At 42.8% G+C, this 22,035-nt stretch overlaps 1 protein-coding gene across 1 annotated transcript in view; it reads left to right on the forward strand.

Moving 5' to 3' along the window:
- The window catches only part of LOC135564238 (utrophin-like), a 71,679-nt gene that overhangs the window by 9,692 nt on the left and 39,952 nt on the right, over positions 1-22,035 (forward strand). The window contains exons 2-3 of the mRNA XM_065008494.1: positions 10,325-10,491; positions 13,606-13,717. Coding sequence (XP_064864566.1) covers positions 10,325-10,491; positions 13,606-13,717 — 279 coding nt within the window. The remainder of the gene's footprint in view (positions 1-10,324; positions 10,492-13,605; positions 13,718-22,035) is intronic.

Here is a 22,035-nt window from a genome sequence, read left to right on the forward strand (position 1 = left end):
CTGTATGGTTAGTGAGAAAGTCCATATTGCAAATGTACGGTCCCTTACTAGACGTCCAAATCATTTGTAAAATTTATGGACGGCGGCCGGGCCGAGGGGCAGGGCCGGACCTACCAGGAAGTCATCAAATAAACTTTGTCGGACATTCGGGTTTTCCGTTTTACAAAAATAATAAGATTTTGGTCATTTTTCCGCTTTCCCGGAAATTCCCACAAGAGGGCATAAGCAATCATATTGCTATTGGACAAAACATCACGATTCACGACGGGGCCTTATCTCGAAAACTGAAAATATTTAGAAGCCGAAACTCGGTGAGCGTAGGGGCGGCATAATGGGCAGTTGGCCCCGAACAAGATGGCGTCTAGGCCTCAACGGTTTTTGAGTTATGGCCATTTCTCTGGGATTAAAGGTCCAAAATGAAAATAGAGAAATTATTTTTCCACTTCACGTCAAAGTCAAGGAGCCTCCGGTGTCAATAAATAAAGAACCAGCCATTTATCTATCGTCATTTAAGAGAAATCATACAACGACACCTTGGTGATGTTCACGGATAGGTGTTTTTTTTTCCAATGGTTACAGATCCAGTTGCAGGGTGTTTTTACAAATCTTTTTAAAGTGTGCTGCGGAGCTCTGCGAGATTTCTGTGATTTTCTATGATTTTCTGAAATAACACACACTCACTAAACCCTCCGTAAATAACTCAGTTCTTAACGTAAAGACTTCAAACTCAGGATTCTGTAAAGGCATACCCCAATCATGATATGAGTTTATTTATAGCTTCCTGTGCCAACCGGAAGTGCCTTAAATGGCGTCACAGTGGCAGTTTCCAAGGGTTAAAAAGGTCAGATCTTTTCAAAACTTCATATGTGTGATTAGGCAACCCCCATAAACTGTAAGTCAGTCATTTCTCCCAACAGATGTCAAAGAAAAGCTCTCTCTCTCACACACACACACAGAAACACACACACAGAAAGGATGGAGTGACAAAGTGCGGTGCTTAAAGACACACAAAGCCTAAAAAGTGGGTTTGGTGTCAATTGGTATCAGTTTGGTGTCAGAATGACATCTAATTGACTGATGGACACGGACTTGCTAGTTGACTTTTGTACATTAGCAAGATGTTTAAACGGAGAGGGACCATCACCAAAATGGCATTCTGAAATCAACACAAAAAATGGCATCACCATAGTCTCCAGACTGTGCCGAGTTCAACGAGACGCCCCGCTTGACCGTAGCTCGCTCTGAGTGCAGTGACCTTGAAAAAAAGCAGAACCAAAATGAAGCCTGGCCCTCAATGTCATTTGCTTTTGGGTGACAGTGAGAGAACCGTTAGGGTGAGAAGCACAATTCGACCTCAGGTACGTTCCTAAGGTCCTCCCGATCCGTGCAAGCCTAACCTTGACCCTGTGGCATTAACCCTTAACAGTTAAAAGAAGGTGTTTACATCGAAGAGTTTGCATTGACTCCTCTCCCCATAGGAATACATTGCCTGCACCTCTAAATTCAACCTGAAGCCTATGTGGGTTATGAATGTCTAATGAACCTGTCTTCTATGACAGTCCATCGGACCACTATGAGGTCTACCTGTGTCGATTCTAAACTTCCTGGAGCAACCGGAAGTGGTTAAATTGACCCAAAAGGTGTTTTGATGTACATAACCTTCAAAGGTGAAAATGACTACATTCAACCCTGTGTAGATCGTAGATCAGTCAATTCTTAACTTAAAGACTTAAAACTCAGGATTCTGTAAGTTTCTATGTCAATCAAGACATGTGTTTACTTATAGCTTCCTGTGCCAACCGGAAGTGCCTTTAATTGGGTCACACTGTCTGTTTTGAAGGGTTAAAAAAGTCACATCTTTCCTAAACTTCATATGTGTGACTAGGTAACCCTCATGAACTGTAAATCAGTCATTTCTCCCAATAGATGTCAAAGAAAAGCTCTCACACGCACACACAGCAAGGATGGAGTTAAAAAGTGCGGTTCTTAAAGACACAGAGAGCAGGCAATGGCATTACCATAATCTCTAGGCCGTGCCGAGTTCAACGAGATATCCCGCTCGCTCGGTGCAGCGACCATGAGAAAAGTAGGCCCAAAATTAAGCCTGCCCCACCACGTCATTTGCTTTTGGGTGACAGTGAGAGAACCTTTAGGGTGAGAAGCACAATTTGACCTCAGGTATGTTCCTAAGGTCCTTCCGATCCGTGCAAGCCTAACGTTGACCATGTGGCATTAACCCTTAACAGTTAAAAGAAGGTGTTTACTTCAAAGAGTTTGCATTGACTTCTCTCCCCATAGGAATACATTGCCTGCACCCCTAAATTCAACCTGAAGTCTATATGGGTTATGAATGCCGTATGAACCTGTCTTTGGTAACAGTCCATAAGGCCAGTATGAGGTCTACCTGTGTTGATTCTAAGCTTCCTGGACCAACCGGAAGTGGTTAAAATCACCCTAAAAGTGTTTTTCCATTACCTGCCTGCAGTTTGATAGACATAGTGCATTCAACCCTGTGTAAATCAGTCAGTTCTTAACGTAAAGACTTAAAACTCAGGATTCTGTAAAAGCATACCCCAATGAGGATATGTCTTGACTTATAGCTTCCTGTGCCAACCGGAAGTGCCATAATTGGTGTCTCTTGGGCTGTTTCGAAGGGTTAAAAAAGTCAGATCTTTCCAAAACATCATATATGTGATTAGGCAACCCCCATGAACTGTAAATAAGTCATTTTTCCCATAACATTTCAAAGGAAAACTAAATCACACACACACACAGCTTGGAAGGAGGGACCCATTGGGGTGCGTAGAGACATACACTGCCTGCATTAGTTAACCTTTTAAAGAACCGTCAGACCTAGAGTTCCGAAACTTTAGAATCCTGTTCTAGACCTCAGGTCAATAGTGCGTGGTGAGTTGGGTGGCTCTAGACGGTTCTCGGACCGAGAAACAGCTTCGTACATTTGCAATGACTTCAATTCATTTTGACCATTACGAAAATGGCGACATTTAGAAATGTCTCAGAGACACAAGACTAGGTGCATTGCGACCGTCTCGGTCCATATAGACAGACCCCAACGTTTCGGTCCGATAGCTCATTCAAGGACCCCGTAGCAAGTCATAGAAAAAAGTTGATTTTCAGCACCAATTAGGGTTTTGCTCGGACACCAAATGACCGATCGAGCCGAAACTTGGGATTCGGGGTCGTCTCTCAGCTAGGCCTACACGTAACATAAGAAATGGACCCGCAGCTAGAACGTAACTATGTGTTTTATGTTTTTTTTATGGTTTGAACCGAAGGCGTTGTGAATTTTGGGCCAGCTCTGAAGTATGTGATAGTTGGCTACTAAACAAGTTGGAAAAAGTGGGGTTAGTGTCAGTTTGTATCAGTTTGGTGTCAGAATGATATCTAATTGACTGATGGACGGTGACTTGCTGGTGACTCTTGTCCATTTGCAATATGTTTAAACAGTGAGGTACCATCACCAAAAGTGACATTCTGAAATCAACCCTAACGAGCCATTGAGATTAACCAGAATCACTGCCCAGCCATCCCGAGTTCATCGGGCCAGTCAATTTCACATTCCTGCAGGATTTTTATAGCATGGCAAATTCGTGATGGTACCTGCCCATTGAACCATATTGCAAATGCACAGTGACTTTGCAAAAGTGAGAAAACATAAACAAATGGACATGATGAAATCAACACAACGAGTGATGGAAAGGTACAACTATCACTGCTCGGCCATCCTGTGTTCATCAGGCCAGTCAATTTTGCATTTTTGAGCATGTCAAATTTCATATGGTAAATGCCAATTGAACCATATTGCAAATGCACGCGCACTTGCAATATGATTCAACAGTGAAAAACATCACAAAATGGACATGATGAAGTCAACACAACGAGCGATGGAAAGGAGCAACTATCACTGCCAGGCCATCCCGAGTTCATCTGGCCAGTCAATTTTGCATTTCTGCAGGATTTTTGAGCATGTCAAATTTCATATGGTAAATGCCCATTGAACCATATTGCAAATGCACGCGCACTTGCAATATGATTCAACAGTGAAAAACATCACAAAATGGACATGATGAAGTCAACACAACGAGCGATGGAAAGGAGCAACTATCACTGCCAGGCCATCCTGTGTTCATCAGGCCAGTCAATTTCGCATTCCTGCAGGATTTTTATAGCATGACAAAATCGTGATGGTACATGCCCATTGAACCATATTGCAAATGCACAGTGACTTTGCAAAAGTGAGAAAACATAAACAAATGGACATGATGAAATCAACACAACGAGTGATGGAAAGGTACAACTATCACTGCTCGGCCATCCTGTGTTCATCAGGCCAGTCAATTTAGCATTTTTGAGCATTTCAAATTTCATATGGTAAATGCCAATTGAACCATATTGCAAATGCACGTGCATTTGCAATATGATTCTATAGTGAAAAAACATCACCTAATGGACATGATGAAATCAACACAACGAGTGATGGAAAGGTACAACTATCACTGCTCGGCCACCCTGTGTTCATCAGGCCAGTCAATTTAACATTTTTGAGCATGTCAGATTTCATATGGCATTTGGACCCAAAAAAAGTGAATTTTGACTTTGACTTTTGACTTCCTATGAAATCATATTGTAAATGGACAAATCATATTCCTTATGCACAAGTAAAAAGAAAAATATATATATATGATATTAAAATACAACTAAAGTATGTTGATACAGTTCTTATACGTGTGTAATTGACACAAAATTTGAAAGAATTTCGAAAAACGGTCCAGAAAGCACTTTTTAAGGGTGTGTGAAGTTTTTTACAAAATTTTGACATTTTTTACTTTTGACTTTTGACTTTGTATGAAATCATATTGAAAATGGACAAAACATATTCCTTATGCGCATGTAAAAAAAAAAAAAAAAAATTATGATAATAAAATTGGACAAAAGTATATTCATACAGTTCTTACACATGTGTAATTGACAAAAAATTCGAAAGAATTTTGAAAAACGGTCCAGAAAGCACTTTTTTAAGGGTGTGTGAAGTTTTTTCCAAAATGTTGACATTTTTTACTTTTGACTTTTGACTTCGTATGAAATCATATTGAAAATGGACAAAACATATTCCTTATGCGCATGTAAAAAAAAAAAAAAAAAAATTATGATAAGAAAATTGGACAAAAGTATATTCATACAGTTCTTACACATGTGTAATTGACAAAAAAATCGAAAGAATTTCGAAAAACGGTCCAGAAAGCACTTTTTTAAGGGGTGCTAAGTTTTTTACAAAAAATTCATTTTTTCAAAATTTTGCTTTTGGACGTTGACTTGGGTTACATATCCAATATGAAAAACCACGGTGGAGCGGATTCGCCACCTGTTGAATTTTTAAAGTGTTACAACTGGCAATTGCCATATGGCATTTGCAATATGCTTTGCATGAATCAACGCCGAATTGGGTGGTATTGGACAATGTGTATATGGTTTGTCCGATGCCAATGACTTGCCATTCATTTTTGTCCAATACAGGGGGTCTTCCCTTACATTTTTTAATGCGTCATTATCAGGTAAATTTCACTTACCTAACAAATTCACTTAGCAGCAGCACTGCAAAAAGAAACATAATCTTGGAAACTGGAAGTTAAAATGATAACACATCTGGCGAAGTGGAGTCTTTAGTTTAGACAATGAACCATAATCCCAGTCCATAATCCCAATACTAGCAATACAAACCGATTGTCATAGCTAGCTAGGAGTTAACCAAATAGGTTCAAAGTTAGAAAGTTAGCAAGCTAACAATAGGCTATAATAGCAACGTGAAATGGCATTTGACATAACATTACTACACACAGATAATAAACGTAATGTTAGCTAGCGAGCCAGCATTCTAACGTCAGCTAGCTAGATAAGTCAGCTTTATCTTGGTGTCTTTTGTTTATACCTGGAGCTAGCTAACTAGCTAGACAATTAACCATAATCCCAAACCATAGAGTACTAGCAATACAAATGGATTGTCATAGCTAGCTAAAGTTAAGCATATAGTTTCAATGTTCGCTATTTAGCTAGTTAAGGCTATAACTAGCAACGTGAAATGGCATTCTGAGATAACAATGGTAGTTAGCGACCCAGTCATCTAATGACAGCTAGCTAACAGTATGATTTAACTTGCAATATAAGCAACTTTCTGCCAAAATTAGAAAATATCTGAAACTGTAGCTAGTCTCTTATCTGTATACAGTTTAAGTCGTAAATTTACATCAACTTTAGCCAAATACATTTAAACTCAGTTTTTCACTATTCCTGACATTTAATCGTAGTAAAAATTCCCTGTCTTAAGTCAGTTAGGATCACCACTTTATTTTGAGAATGTGAAATGTCAGAATAATGGTAGAGAAAATTATTTATTTCAGCTTTTATTTATTTCATCACATTCCCAGTGGGTCAGAATTTTACATACACTCAATTAGTATTTGGTAGCATTGCCTTTAAATTGTTTAACTTGGGTCAAACATTTTGGGAAGCCTTCCACAAGCTTCCCACAATAAGTTGGGTGAATTTTGGCCCATTTTTCCTGTCAGAGGTGGAGTAACTGAGTCAGGTTTGTAGTTCTCCTTTCTCGCACACACTTTTTCAGTTCTGCTCACAAATGTTCTATGCAAATGAGGTCAGGGCTTTCGGATGGCCACTCCAGTACCTTGACTTATTTGTCCTTAAGCTATTTTTCCACAACTTTGGAAGTTTGCATGGGGTCATTGTCCATTTGGAAGACCCATTTGCGACCAATATAGCCACATCATTTTCCATCCTCATGATGCCAACCATTTTGGTTGGGATGGTGTTCTTTGGCTTGCAAGCCTCCCCCTTTTTCCTCCAAACATAATGATGGTCATTATGGCCAAACAGTTCTATTTTTGTTTCATCAGAACATAGGTTATTTCTCCAAAAAGTACGATCTTTGTCCCCATGTGCAGTTGCAAACCTTAGTCTGGCTATTTTATGGTGGTTTTGGACCAGTGGCTTCTTCCTTGCTGAGCGGCATTTTAGGTTATGTTGATATAAGACTCGTTTTACTGTGGATATAGATACTTTTGTACCTGTCTCCTCCAACATCTTCACTGTTGTTGTGGGATTGATTTGTACTTTTCGCACCAAAGTACGTTCATCTCTAGGAGACAGAACGCGTCTCCTTCCTGAGAGGTGTGACAGCTGTGTGGTCCCATGGTGTTTATACTTGCGTACTATTGTTTGTATAGATGAACGTGGTACCTTCAGGCATTTGGAAATTGCTCCCAAGGATGAACCAGACTTTTGAATGTCTACAATTTATTTTCTGAGGTCTTGGCTGATTTCTTTTAATTTTCCCATGATGTCAAGTAAAGATGCACTGAGTTTGAAGGTAGGCCTTGAAATACATCCACAGGTAAACATCCAATTGACTCAAATTATGTCAATTAGCCTATCAGAAGCTTCTAAAGCCATGACATAATTTTCTGGAATTTTCCAAGCTGTTCAAAGGCACAGTCAACTTAGTGTATGTACATTTCTGACCCACTGGAATTGTGATAGGGTGAATTATGTGAACTAATCTTTCTGTAAACAATTGTTGGAAAAATTACTTGTGTCATGCATGAAGTAGATGTCCTAACCAACTTGCCTAAACTATAGTTTGTGAACAAGAAATTTGTAGAGTGGTTGAAAACAAGTTTTAATGACTCCAACTTAAGTGTTACATAACTTCCGACTTCAACTGTATAGAGCCATGTCGTGGTTCCTCAAGCAAAAAGCGAGTTCAACTTAAAGAAAATCAGATAAAAAACATCTGTGTTTTTGTTGTCTCTTGGTGTCTTTCCAATTTATAACTCTTGTTCTGTACTTTGTCATGTTTTGTACGTTTGATGTGGACTCCAGGATGTGGACCCCCTTCGTACTCTGCGTACCTGCGTAATATTTTTTGGGCACCAGGCGTGTCTGTATAGTCTCTCTCTTCCCTCTGTTTACTCACTGACCTTGTGGGTAGCCGTGGCAACTGAAAGGTCAGGTGTGTTTGCTGTATTTTGGACAGCAGCGATCTCGAGGTGTAAAAGGATTTAATACCTCTGTAAATGGTAAGGAATATAGGGCTGACACTAGGGCTGTGCCTGAAATGTCACCCTGTTCCCAGTATAGTGCACTGTTATGGGGTCCTGGTCAAAAGGAGTGCACTATAAAGTGGGGCAAAAATGTATTTAGTCAGCCACCAATTGTGCAAGTTCTCCCACTTAAAAACCATGACAGACAAAATGAGAAAAAAAAATCCAGAAAATCACATTGTAGGATTTTTACGATGTGATTCATGCTTTCCTTTACACGGATCAGTCATCCTGGTCCCTTTGCAGAAAAACAGCCCCAAAGCATGATGTGTCCACCCCCATGCTTCACAGTAGGTATGGTGTTCTTTGGATGCAACTCAGCATTCTTTGTCCTCCAAACACGACAAGTTTATACCAAAAAGTTATATTTTGGTTTCATCTGACCATATGACATTCTCCGAATCTTCTTCTGGATCATCCAAATGCTCTCTAGCAAACTTCAGACGGGCCTGGACATGTACTGGCTTAAGCAGGGGGACACGTCTGGCACTGCAGGATTTGAGTCCCTGGCGGCGTAGTGTGTTACTGATGGTAGGCTTTGTTACTTTGGTCCCAGCTCTCTGCAGGTCACTAGGTCCCCCGTGTGGTTCTGGGATTTTTGCTTGTGATCATTTTGACCCCACAGGGTGAGTTCTTGTGTGGAGCCCCAGATCGAGGGAGATTATTAGTGGTCTTGTATGTCTTCCATTTCCTAATAATTGCTCCCATAGTTGATTTCTTCAAACCAAGCTGCTTACCTATTGCAGATTCAGTCTTCCCAGCCTGGTGCAGGTCTACAATTTTGTTTCTGGTGTCCTTTGACAGCTCTTTGGTTTTGGCTATAGTGGAGTTTGGAGTGTGACTGTTTGAGGTTGTGGACAGGTGTCTTTTATACTGATAACAAATTCAAACAGGTGCCATTAATACAGGTAATGAGTGGAGGACAGAGGAGCCTCTTAACCTTTAGCGACGAGCAATCCCGTATCCGGGAGCGTAATCATAGCCTCAAGCTCATTACCATAACGCAACGTTTCCTATTCATGAAAATCGCAAATGAAATTAAATAAATATATTCAAACACAAGCTTAGCCTTTTGTTAACATCACTGTCATCTCAGATTTCCAAAATATGCTTTTCAACCAAAGCTACACAAGCATTTGTGTAAGAGTATTGATAGCCTAGCATAGCATTAAGCCTAGCATTCAGCAGGCAACATTTTCACAAAAACAAGAAAAGCATTCAAATAAAATCATTTACATTTGAAGAACTTCGGATGTTTTCAATGACGAGACTCTTAGTTAGATAGCAAATGTTCATTTTTTCCCAAAATCTTATTTGTGTAGACGAAATAGCTCCGTTTTGTTCATCACGTTTGGCTAAGAAAAACACCGGAAATGCAGTCACTTACAACGCCAAACTTTTTTCCAAATTAGCTCCATAATATCGACAGAAACATGGCAAACGTTGTTTAGAATCAATCCTCAAGGTGTTTTTCACATATCTATTCGATAATATATCAGTGGTGGCAGTTGGCAACACCTTGGGGAAGCGACAGAAAGCCTAAAAGCTCATTCGTAGCTCATTAAAAGCTCATTCACAGCCATATAAGGAGTCATTGGCATGAGGCGGTTTCAAAAAATGCGACACTTCCTGATTGGATTTTTATCTGGGTTTTTCTGTAACATCAGTTCTGTGGCACTCACAGACAATATCTTTGCAGTTTTGTAAACATCAGAGTGTTTTCTTTCCAAAGCTGTCAATTATATGCATAGTCGAGCATCTTTTCGTGACAAAATATCTTGTTTAAAACGGGAACGTTTTTCATCCAAAAATGAAAATAGCGCCCCCTATATCCAAGAAGTTAAAGAAGAAGTTACAGGTCTGTAAGAGCCAGAAATCTTGCTTGTTGGTAGGTGACCAAATACTTATTTTCCACTATAATTTGCAAATAAATTCATTAAAAATCCTACCATGTGATTTTCTGCATTTTTTTTCTTCTCATTTTGTCTGTCATAGTTGAAGTGTACCTATGATGAAAATTAAAGGCCTCTCTCATCTTTTTAAGTGGGGGAACTTGCACAATTGGTGGCTGACTAAATACTTTTTTGCCCCACTGTATATAGGGAATAGAGTGACATTTTGGATTCAACCTAGTTGTTGAATTCACTTTGACTTGAAATCTCCAATTCCTCTCTCCTCTTCCTGTCCAGGTGACCAATAAGGTGGAGCTGGAGCCCAGGCAGTTTGTAGATTGGATGAGACTGGAGCCCCAGTCTGTGGTGTGGCTTCCTGTGCTACATAGAGTGGCGGCTGCTGAGACCGCCAAGCACCAGGCCAAGTGTAACATCTGTAAAGAGTGTCCCATTGTAGGGTTCAGGTAAAAATACACACAAACGCATATAGGCACAAATGTGCACACACACAGCAACTAACTGATGTTAGTTCCTTTTTCTTTTTTTTCTTTTGGGGGGGCAGTAGATCAGCTTTAAAATTGCAGATATATTGGTTGCAGATAGTGGTTTCCATCAATTTAATTGTCTGCATAATATCCAATCCCCCATATATTTTTGGGAAATATATATATATATATTTTGGGGGATATATTTTCCCACAGTATATATATATAAATTATATATCTTTAAAAAATATATATATTTCCTTTATTATTTTCCCGTAACCCTGACATGAATCCCTAATTGGAGTAAGCAAATGGACAACAACACTTAGGCTTCTACTTCCAACTTAAACATACACATTTATACTTTGTTTGTTTTGCCATACAGTACCAGTCAAACATTTGGACACACCTATTCATTCAAGGGTTTTTCTTTATTTTTAAATATTTTTTTCTTACATTGTAGAATAATAGCGAAGACATCAAAACTATGAAATATCACATATGGACAAGGTAGGGTTGGTATACAGAAGCTAGGTCTATTTGGTAAAGACTATGTCCATATTATGGCAAGAACAGCTCAAATAAGCACAGAGAAATAACAGTCCATCATTGCTTTAAGGCATGAAGGTCAGTCAATCTGGGATATTTTAAGGCATTTTGAGACATACTAATCTTTCAGAAAACCAGTTCAGATTTAAGGTCATTATATAAATAGGCACACTTAATTTTGTCTGGCTTGCCATTCCAAATTAAATGGGGAAAAAAATGTGCTCATTAAATAAAAAAATGTCGCCAGGCCATAAGCAAATAGTTCAACTGGGATAAGACTAAAGAGTTAATCAGGGTGATTTTTAAATTAATAGACAGATATTTTCCTTTCCACAGTAGGAAGATCTTATCTATTTTTGTCCCCCCCTACACACACACACACACACACACACAGTGGGTTCATGCATGCTGGTCTCCCTGCTCTAGTAGAGTAGAGCAGAAAGGCAGAAAGGGCAGGCCTGCTCTGGAGGGCAGGCATTTATCTAAATGTCAGCAGATCATAAACTTCTGACTAAATACCAACTGGAGGAGGACATCTATAATCACACGCGCTTGGACACGCACGTACACACACACAGACGCAGACATCCACAAACAGTGCATAACAGACCACCCCTGTGATACATACTGGAGGTCTCAAAAGACTCCTAAAGGTCTCTTTCACACAAATGAACCAACACCGCCGGCTGATATGTCAGTAGTTTAATAAATCCTCTTAGCGCCACCCGACACGCAGGCGTCCCACCTAGTCAACAGGAAATGCAAATGCGCCACGCCAAATGCTAATAGCACTCGTTAAAACTCAAACTTTCATTAAAACACACATGCTAGGTACTGAATTAAAGCTACACTCGTTGTGAATCTAGCCAACAAGTCAGATTTTTAAAATGCTTTTCGGCGAAAGCATGAAAAGCTATTATCTGATAGCATGCAACACCCCGAAATACCTGAAGGGGACGTAAACAAAAGAATTAGCGTAGCCGGCGCTACACAAAACGCAGAAATAAAATATAAAACATTCATTACCTTTGACGAGCTTCTTTGTTGGCACTCCTATATGTCCCATAAACATCACTATTGGGTCTTTTTTTTCCGATTAAATCAGTCCATATATACCCAAAATGTCCATTTATGAAGACTGTGTGATCCAGAAAAAAACACAGTTTCAAAACGCAACGTAATTTTTTTAAATTAAAAAAGTTGTCTATAAACTTTGACAAAACACTTCAAAATACTTTTGTAATCCAACTTTAGGTATTAGTAAACGTTAATAATCTATCAAATTGATCACGGGGCGATGTGTATTCAATAGCTCCACGTCTTCAAATCATGGTCGAAAATCTCTCCTCCAAAACATCCTGTCGTGGACCGGATAACATGGGGTGTCTCTTCTTCATTTGACCAAGGAACAACCTCCAGGCAATTGCCAAGACTGGCGACATCGTGTGGAAGCTGTAGGACTTGTAAACTGGGAGCCATCTATTTTGCTGTGCCATAGACAACACATGCAACTTGCGCATTGATATTTTTTTTCCTTTTTGGTGATCAATTTTCCTTGGGATTTTTCACGAAACACACGTTCTGTTATAGTCACAGCCGTGATTTAACCAGTTTTAGAAACTTCAGAGTGTTTTCTATCCACACATACTAATCACATGCATATACTATATTCCTGGCATGAGTAGCAGGACGTTGAAATGTTGCGCGATTTTTAACAGAATTTTCGAAAAAGTAGGCCTAAGCTTAAGAGGTAACATAATCACACTCTTCTGATTCCAAAGACCTCCCTGTGATGAGCTGAGTTCAAAGATGTCCACAGGCTAAACACTATTGTTTGCTGTCATCCTCTTTTACAACTATTCACTTAACTCTCCTGTTCTGCCTTTGATGGCGAGGGGATATGACATCAGTCACAGAATGGGAGCAGAATAAGACACAACACCATGCTAGCCAGAATCTAGTGTCTAGTGTTGTGTATTTCTGGTTACTCACTAAGTAGTTACACCAGCTAGAGAATGTCTGAGTGAAACACTAGAAGACATTTGACACAACACATTCCCTTGGTTGTCTGTCGGTCGGGAGGGAGGGACTATTACAAAGTAGAAATATGGACCCACAGGGTCATTAATTGGTGGGCGTCTGTGTCAAGGCTAATGAAAAGGTTGCTGTGTAGTGGGACGTGTGGTATACTGTGCTCTACTGTCTGATGCATTGCTATGGGCTCTGTCATCACTCAAATCACCTTGGCTGTGGTAGAGGAGAGAGAAGCAGAGGGATGGAAGACTTCTGATGTTGCGCATGAATTCGGTTCATCTTAATATACAGTTGTCTTACGAATGTCTTATATATTCTGATTTGAGTACAATGAAAAGGTGTTTTGGGATAGAGCTGCAGGTGCTTCATTTCGATCTTAGCAGAGGGATTGAAGAGAGAACGTGATGACAGAAGGCCCTGGAATTGCGATAGCATATGCAAGAACAAGATTGGGAAATGGAGGAATCTGTTTGACAGAATCATTACTCTTATTATCTTGTTTTTCCCTAGGTATCGCAGTCTGAAGCACTTTAACTATGACGTGTGTCAGAGCTGCTTCTTCTCTGGACGAACCGCCAAGGGCCACAAGCTCAACTACCCCATGGTGGAGTACTGCACGCCGGTGAGGAACACACACACACACTTCTGTGCAACCTCATTCAACAAATCACTAGTTTTTGCAACTTGTCCTTCCAGCTACATCAACTTCAGGAGCCTGGAGCAAATTGTATTTGACTGAACAAACCATGAAATAATGTTTATAATTTCTGAGAGAGAGAGAGAGAGAGAGAGACTCTCATTCAAGGGGTTTTTAAACAATTTTTTTACATTGTAGAATAGTATTGAAGACATCAAAACTATGAAATAACACATACGGAATCATGAAGTAACCAAAAAAGTGTGAAACAAGTCAAAATATATATATATATTTTTTGGGAGATTCTTCAAAGTAGCCACCTTGTTGACAACATTGCACACTGTTGGCATTCTCTCAACCAGCTTGAGGTGTGTGGAATGCGTTTCAATTAACATGTGTGCCTTAAGAAGTTATTTTGTGGAAATTATTTATTTCTTAATGCGTTTGAGACAATCAGTTGTGTTGTGACAAGGTAGGGAGATAATAGGTCGATATAATGGCAAGAAAAGCTCAAATAAACAAAGAGAAACGATAATCCGTCATTACTTTAAGAAATACGGAACATTTCAAGAACTTTGAAAGTCTCTTCAAGTGCAGTCTTAAAAAACATCAACCGCTATGATGAAACTGGCTCTCATGAGGACCGCCACAGGAATGGAAGACCCAGAGTTACTTCTGCTGCAGAGGCTAAGATCATTAGAGTTACCAGCCTCAGAAATTGCAGGTAAAATAGACTCAGTGAATCAGGCCTTCATGGTCAAATTGCTGCAAAGAAACCACTACTAAAGTACAACAATAATAAGAAGAGACTTGCTTGGGCCAAGAAACACGAGCAATGAACATTAGACCAGTGGAAATTTGTCCTTTGGTCTGGAGTCCGAATTGGAGATTTTTGGTTCCAACCGCCATGTCTTTGTGAGAAGCGGTGTAGGTCAAAGGATGATCTCCGCATGTGTATTTCCCACGGTAAAAAATGAAGGAGGAGGTCTTGTGGTGTGGGGGTGCTTTGCTGGTGACACAGTGAACTCTGATTTATTTAGAATTCAAGGCACACTTAACCAGCATGGCTATCACAGCATTCTGCAGCGATACGCCATCCCATCTGGTTTGGGCTTAGTGGGACTATCATTTGTTTTTCAACAGGACAATGACCCAACACACCTCCAGGCTGTGTAAGGGCTATTTGATCAAGAAGGAGAGTGATAGAGTGCTGCATAAAATAAGCTGGCCTCCACAATCCCCCGATCTCAACCAAATTGAGACGGTTTGGGATGAGTCGGACCTCGGAGAGAAGGAAAAGATGCCAACAAGTGCTCAGCCTATTTGAAAACTCCTTCAATACAGGACTAAGATTGAATCGTACTACACCAGCTTTGATGCTCGTCGGATGTGGCAGGGTTTGCAAGCTATTACGGATTACAAAGCCAAGTGACGTGAGCCTACCAGACGAGCTAAATGCCTTTTATGCTCGCTATGAGGCAAGCAACACAGAAGTATGCATGAGAGCACGAGCTGTTCCGGAAGACTGTGTGATCACACTCTCCGTAGCCAATGTGAGCAAGACCTTTAAACAGGTCAACATTCATGAGGCCACGGGGCAAGACGGATTATTAGGATGTGTACTCAAAGCATGCACGGACCAACTGGCAAGTGTCTTCACTGACATTTTTAACCTCTCCCTGACCGAGTCTGTAATACCTACGTTTCAAGCATAGTCCCTGTGCCCAAGAAAGCAAAGATAATCTGCCTAAATGACTACCACTCTGTAGCATACAGGTCGGTAGCCATGAAGTGCTTAGAATGGCTGGTCATGGCTCACATCAACACTATCATCCCGGAAATCCTAGACCCACGCCTATTTGCATACCCCCCCCAACAGATCCACAGATGCAATCTCTATTGCACTCCACACTGCCCTTTCCCACCTGGACAAAAGGAACACCTATGTGAGAATGCTGTTCAATGACTACAGCTCGACATTCAACACCAAAGTGCTCACAAAGCTCAGCACTAAGCTATGGACCCTGGAACTAAACACCTCCCTCTGCAACTGGATCCTGGACGTCCTGATGGGCCACGCCCAGGTGGTAAGGGTAGGCAAAAACACATCTGCCACCCTGATCCTCAACACTGGGGCCCCTCGGGGGTGTGTGCTTAGTCCCATCCTGCACTTCCTGTTCACCCACGACTGCGTGGCCAAGCACGACTCCAACAAAATCATCAAGTTGGATGATGACATGATCCCCGACAACTATGAGACATCCTTTCGGGTGGAGGTCAGAGACCTGGCGGTGTGGTGCCAGGACAACAACCTCTCCCTCAATTTGAGTAAGACAAAGTAGCTGATCGTGGACTGTAGGAAAAGGAGGGTCAAACAGGCCCCCATTAACATTGACCGGGTTGTAGTGGATTGGGTCGAGAGTTTCCTTGGTGTCCACATCACCAACAAACTATCATGGTTCAAACACACCAAGATAGTCGTGAAGGAAATATTTTACCCTCAGGAAAATATTTGGTGTGGGTCCCCAGATCCTCAAAACGTTATACAGCTGCACCATCGAGAGCATCCTGACTTGTTGCATCAACGACTACACAGGGTGGTGCGTACAGCCCAGTACATCACTCGGGGCCAATTTTCCTGCCTCCATGACCTACAGTGCCTTGCGAAAGTATTCGGCCCCCTTGAACTTTGCGACCTTTTGCCACATTTCAGGCTTCAAACAAAGATATAAAACTGTATTTTTTTGTGAAGAATCAACAACAAGTGGGACACAATCATGAAGTGGAACGACATTTATTGGATATTTCAACCTTTTTTAACAAATCAAAAACTGAAAAATTGGGCATGCAAAATTATTCAGCCCCCTTAAGTTAATACTATGTAGCGCCACCTTTTGCTGCGATTACAGCTGTAAGTCGCTTGGGGTATGTCTCTATCAGTTTTGCACATCGAGAGACTGACATTTTTTCCCATTCCTCCTTGCAAAACAGCTCGAGCTCAGTGAGGTTGGATGGAGAGCATTTGTGAACAGCAGTTTTCAGTTCTTTCCACAGATTCTCGATTGGATTCAGGTCTGGACTTTGACTTGGCCATTCTAACACCTGGATATGTTTATTTTGATGCTGCCACCACAATGTTTGACAGTGGGGATGGTGTGTTCAGAGTGATGAGCTGTGTTGCTTTTACGCCAAACATAACGTTTTGCATTGTTGCCAAAAAGTTCAATTTTGGTTTCATCTGACCAGAGCACCTTCTTCCACATGTTTGGTGTGTCTCCCAGGTGGCTTGTGGCAAACTTTAAACAACACTTTTTATGGATATCTTTAAGAAATGGCTTTCTTCTTGCCACTCTTCCATAAAGGCCAGATTTGTGCAATATACGACTGATTGTTGTCCTATGGACAGAGTCTCCCACCTCAGCTGTAGATCTCTGCAGTTCATCCAGAGTGATTATGGGCCTCTTGGCTGCATCTCTGATCATTTACATTTAAGTAATTTAGCAGACGCTCTTATCCAGAGCGACTTACAAATTGGTGCATTCACCTTATGACATCCAGTGGAACAGTAGTGCATCTAAATCTTTTAAGGGGGGTGAGAGGGATTACTTTATCCTATCCTAGGTATTCCTTAAAGAGGTGGGGTTTCAGGTGTCTCCGGAAGGTGGTGATTGACTCCGCTGTCCTGGCGTCGTGAGGGAGTTTGTTCCACCATTGGGGGGCCAGAGCAGCGAACAGTTTTGACTGGGCTGAGCGGGAACTGTACTTCCTCAGTGGTAGGGAGGCGAGCAGGCCAGAGGTGGATGAACGCAGTGCCCTTGTTTGGGTGTAGGGCCTGATCAGAGCCTGGAGGTACTGAGGTGCCGTTCCCCTCACAGCTCCGTAGGCAAGCACCATGGTCTTGTAGCGAATGCGAGCTTCAACTGGAAGCCAGTGGAGAGAGCGGAGGAGCGGGGTGACGTGAGAGAACTTGGGAAGGTTGAACACCAGACGGGCTGCGGCGTTCTGGATGAGTTGTAGGGGTTTAATGGCACAGGCAGGGAGCCCAGCCAACAGCGAGTTGCAGTAATCCAGACGGGAGATGACAAGTGCCTGGATTAGGACCTGCGCCGCTTCCTGTGTGAGGCAGGGTCGTACTCTGCGGATGTTGTAGAGCATGAACCTACAGGAACGGGCCACCGCCTTGATGTTAGTTGAGAACGACAGGGTGTTGTCCAGGATCACGCCAAGGTTCTTAGCGCTCTGGGAGGAGGACACAATGGAGTTGTCAACCGTGATGGCGAGATCATGGAACGGGCAGTCCTTCCCCGGGAGGAAGAGCAGCTCCGTCTTGCCGAGGTTCAGCTTGAGGTGGTGATCCGTCATCCACACTGATATGTCTGCCAGACATGCAGAGATGCGATTCGCCACCTGGTCATCAGAAGGGGGAAAGGAGAAGATGAATTGTGTGTCGTCTGCATAGCAATGATAGGAGAGACCATGTGAGGTTATGACAGAGCCAAGTGACTTGGTGTATAGCGAGAATAGGAGATGGCCTAGAACAGAGCCCTGGGGGACACCAGTGGTGAGAGCACGTGGTGTGGAGACGGATTCTCGCCACGCCACCTGGTAGGAGCGACCTGTCAGGTAGGACGCAATCCAAGCGTGGGCCGCGCCGGAGATGCCCAACTCGGAGATGGTGGAGAGGAGGATCTGATGGTTCACAGTATCGAAGGCAGCCGATAGGTCTAGAAGGATGAGAGCAGAGGAGAGAGAGTTAGCTTTAGCAGTGCGGAGCGCCTCCGTGATACAGAGAAGAGCAGTCTCAGTTGAATGACTAGTCTTGAAACTTGACTGATTTGGATCAAGAAGGTCATTCTGAGAGAGATAGCGGGAGAGCTGGCCAAGGACGGCACGTTCAAGAGTTTTGGAGAGAAAAGAAAGGGATACTGGTCTGTAGTTGTTGACATCGGAGGGATCGAGTGTAGGTTTTTTCAGAAGGGGTGCAAGTCTCGCTCTCTTGAAGACGGAAGGGACGTAGCCAGTGGTCAGGGATGAGTTGATGAGCGAGGTGAGGTAAGGGAGAAGGTCTCCGGAAATGGTCTGGAGAAGAGAGGAGGGGATAGGGTCAAGCGGGCAGGTTGTTGGGCGGCCGGCCGTCACAAAACGCGAGATTTCATCTGGAGAGAGAGGGGAGAAAGAGGTCAGAGCACAGGGTAGGGCAGTGTGAGCAGAACCAGCGGTGTCGTTTGACTTAGCAAACGAGGATCAGATGTCGTCGACCTTCTTTTCAAAATGTTTGACGAAGTCATCTGCAGAGAGGGAGGAGGGGGGGAGGGGGAGGAGGATTCAGGAGGGAGGAGAATGTGGCAAAGAGCTTCCTAGGGTTAGAGGCAGATGCTTGGAATTTAGAGTGGTAGAAAGTGGCTTTAGCAGCAGAGAGAGAAGAGGAAAATGTAGAGAGGTTGGAGTGAAAGGATGCCAGGTCCGCAGGGAGGTGAGTTTTCCTCCATTTCCGCTCGGCTGCCCGGAGCCCTGTTCTGTGAGCTCGCAATGAGCCACGGAGCGGGAGGGGAGGACCGAGCCGGCCTGGAGGGTAGGGGACATAGAGAGTCAAAGGATGCAGAAAGGGAGGAGAGGAGGGTTGAGGAGGCAGAATCAGGAGATAGGTTGGAGAAGGATTGAGCAGGATTGAGCAGAGGGAAGAGATGATAGGATGGAAGAGGAGAGAGTAGCGGGGGAGAGAGAGCGAAGGTTGGGACGGCGCGATACCATCCGAGTAGGGGCAGTGTGGGAAGTGTTGGATGAGAGCGAGAGGGAAAAGGATACAAGGTAGTGGTCGGAGACTTGGAGGGGAGTTGCAATGAGGTTAGTGGAAGAACAGCATCTAGTAAAGATGAGGTCGAGCGTATTTCCTGCCTTGTGAGTAGGGGGGGAAGGTGAGAGGGTAAGGTCAAAAGAGGAGAGGAGTGGAAAGAAGGAGGCAGAGAGGAATGAGTCAAAGGTAGACGTGGGGAGGTTAAAGTCGCCCAGAACTGTGAGAGGTGAGCCGTCCTCAGGAAAGGAGCTTATCAAGGCATCAAGCTCATTGATGAACTCTCCGAGGGAACCTGGAGGGCGATAAATGATAAGGATGTTAAGCTTGAAAGGGCTGGTAACTGTGACAGCATGGAATTCAAAGGAGGCGATAGACAGATGGGTAAGGGGAGAAAGAGAGAATGACCACTTGGGAGAGATGAGGATCCCGGTGCCACCACCCCGCTGACCAGAAGCTCTCGGGTGTGCGAGAACACGTGGGCGGACGAAGAGAGAGCAGTAGGAGTAGCAGTGTTGTCTGTGGTGATCCATGTTTCTGTCAGTGCCAAGAAGTCGAGGGACTGGAGGGAGGCATAGGCTGAGATGAACTCTGCCTTGTTGGCCGCAGATCGGCAGTTCCAGAGGCTACCGGAGACCTGGAACTCCACGTGGGTCGTGCGCGCTGGGACCACCAGATTAGGTGGCCGCGGCCACGCGGTGTGGAGCGTTTGTATGGTCTGTGCAGAGAGGAGAGAACAGGGATAGACAGACACATAGTTGACAGGCTACACAAGAGGCTACGCTAATGCAAAGGAGATTGAATGACAAGTGGACTACACGTCTCGAGTGTTCAGAAAGTTAAGCTTACGTAGCAAGAATCTTATTGACTAAAATGATTAAAATGATACAGTACTGCTGAAGTAGGCTAGCTGGCAGTGGCTGCGTTGTTGACTATGTAGGCTAGCTGGCAGTGGCTGCGTTGTTGACACTACACTAATCAAGTCGTTCCGTTGAGTGTAATAGTTTCTACTGTGCTGCTATCCGGGGCTAGCTGGCTAGCTAGCAGTGTTGATTACGTTACGTTGCGTTAAAAGAACGACAATAGCTGGCTAGCTAACCTAGGAAATCGCTCTAGACTACACAATTATCTTTGATACAAAGACGGCTATGTAGCTAGCTATGTAGCTAGCTACGATCAAACAAATCAAGCCGTTGTACTGTAATGAAATGAAATGAAAATGTGATACTACCTGTGGAGCGAAGCGAAATGCGACCGGGTTGTTGAGTGCGGAAGTTCTGTTCGGTAGACGTTGGCTAGCTGTTGGCTAGCTAGCAGTGTCTCCTACGTTAAGGACGACAAATAGCTGGCTAGCTAACCTCGGTAAATTAAGATAATCACTCTAAGACTACACACTCTAACTACACAATTATCTTGGATACGAAGACAGCAAAGACAACTATGTAGCTAGCTAACACTACACTAATCAAGTCGTTCAGTTGAGTGTAATAGTTGTGCTGCTAATCGGTAGACGGTGGACGTTAGCTAGCTGGCTAGCTGCTGGGCAGATAGCAGTGTAGACTACGTTAGGACGACGAAATACGATAATTACGCAATTATCTTTGATACAAAGACGGCTATGTAGCTAGCTAAGAAGAAATTGCTAAGATTAGACAAATCAAACCGTTGTACTATAATGAAATGTAATACTACCTGCGGACCGAGTGCGGATGCGACCAGCTGTTCTAAGATGACAGTATGGATCAGTCTTCTCCTTGTATGAGCTGAAAGTTTAGAGGGACAGCCAGGTCTTGGTAGATTTGCAGTGGTCTGATACTCCTTCCATTTCAATATTATCGCTTGCACAGTGCTCCTTGGGATGTTTAAAGCTTGGGAAATCTTTTTGTATCCAAAACCGGCTTTAAACTTCTTCACAACAGTATCTCGGACCTGCCTGGTGTGTTCCTTGTTCTTCAAGAGGCTCTCTGCGCTTTTAACGGACCTCTGAGACTATCACAGTGCAGGTGCATTTATACGGAGACTTGATTACACACAGGTGGATTGTATTTATCATCATTAGTCATTTAGGTCAACATTGGATCATTCAGAGATCCTCACTGAACTTCTGGAGAGAGTTTGCTGCACTGAAAGCAAAGGGGCTGAATAATTTTGCACGCCCAATTTTTCAGTTTTTGATTTGTTAAAAACGTTTGAAATATCCAATAAATGTCGTTTCACTTCATGATTGTGTCCCACTTGTTGTTGATTCTTCACAAAAAAAACAGTTTTATATCTTTATGTTTGAAGCCTGAAATGTGGCAAAAGGTCGCAAAGTTCAAGGGGGCCGAATACTTTCGCAAGGCACTGTATATACTAGGCGGTGTCCCAAAAAATTTGGCCCAAAGAATTGTCAGACTCCAGTCACCCAATTGATAGACTGTTTTATCTGCTACCGCACGGCAAGTGGTACCGGAGCGACAAGTCTATATCCAAAAGGCTCCTTAACAGCTTCTACCCCCAAGCCATAAGACTG

The sequence above is a fragment of the Oncorhynchus nerka genome, linkage group LG24 (assembly GCF_034236695.1).
Source record: "Oncorhynchus nerka isolate Pitt River linkage group LG24, Oner_Uvic_2.0, whole genome shotgun sequence".
Taxonomy (NCBI): Eukaryota; Metazoa; Chordata; class Actinopteri; order Salmoniformes; family Salmonidae; genus Oncorhynchus; species Oncorhynchus nerka.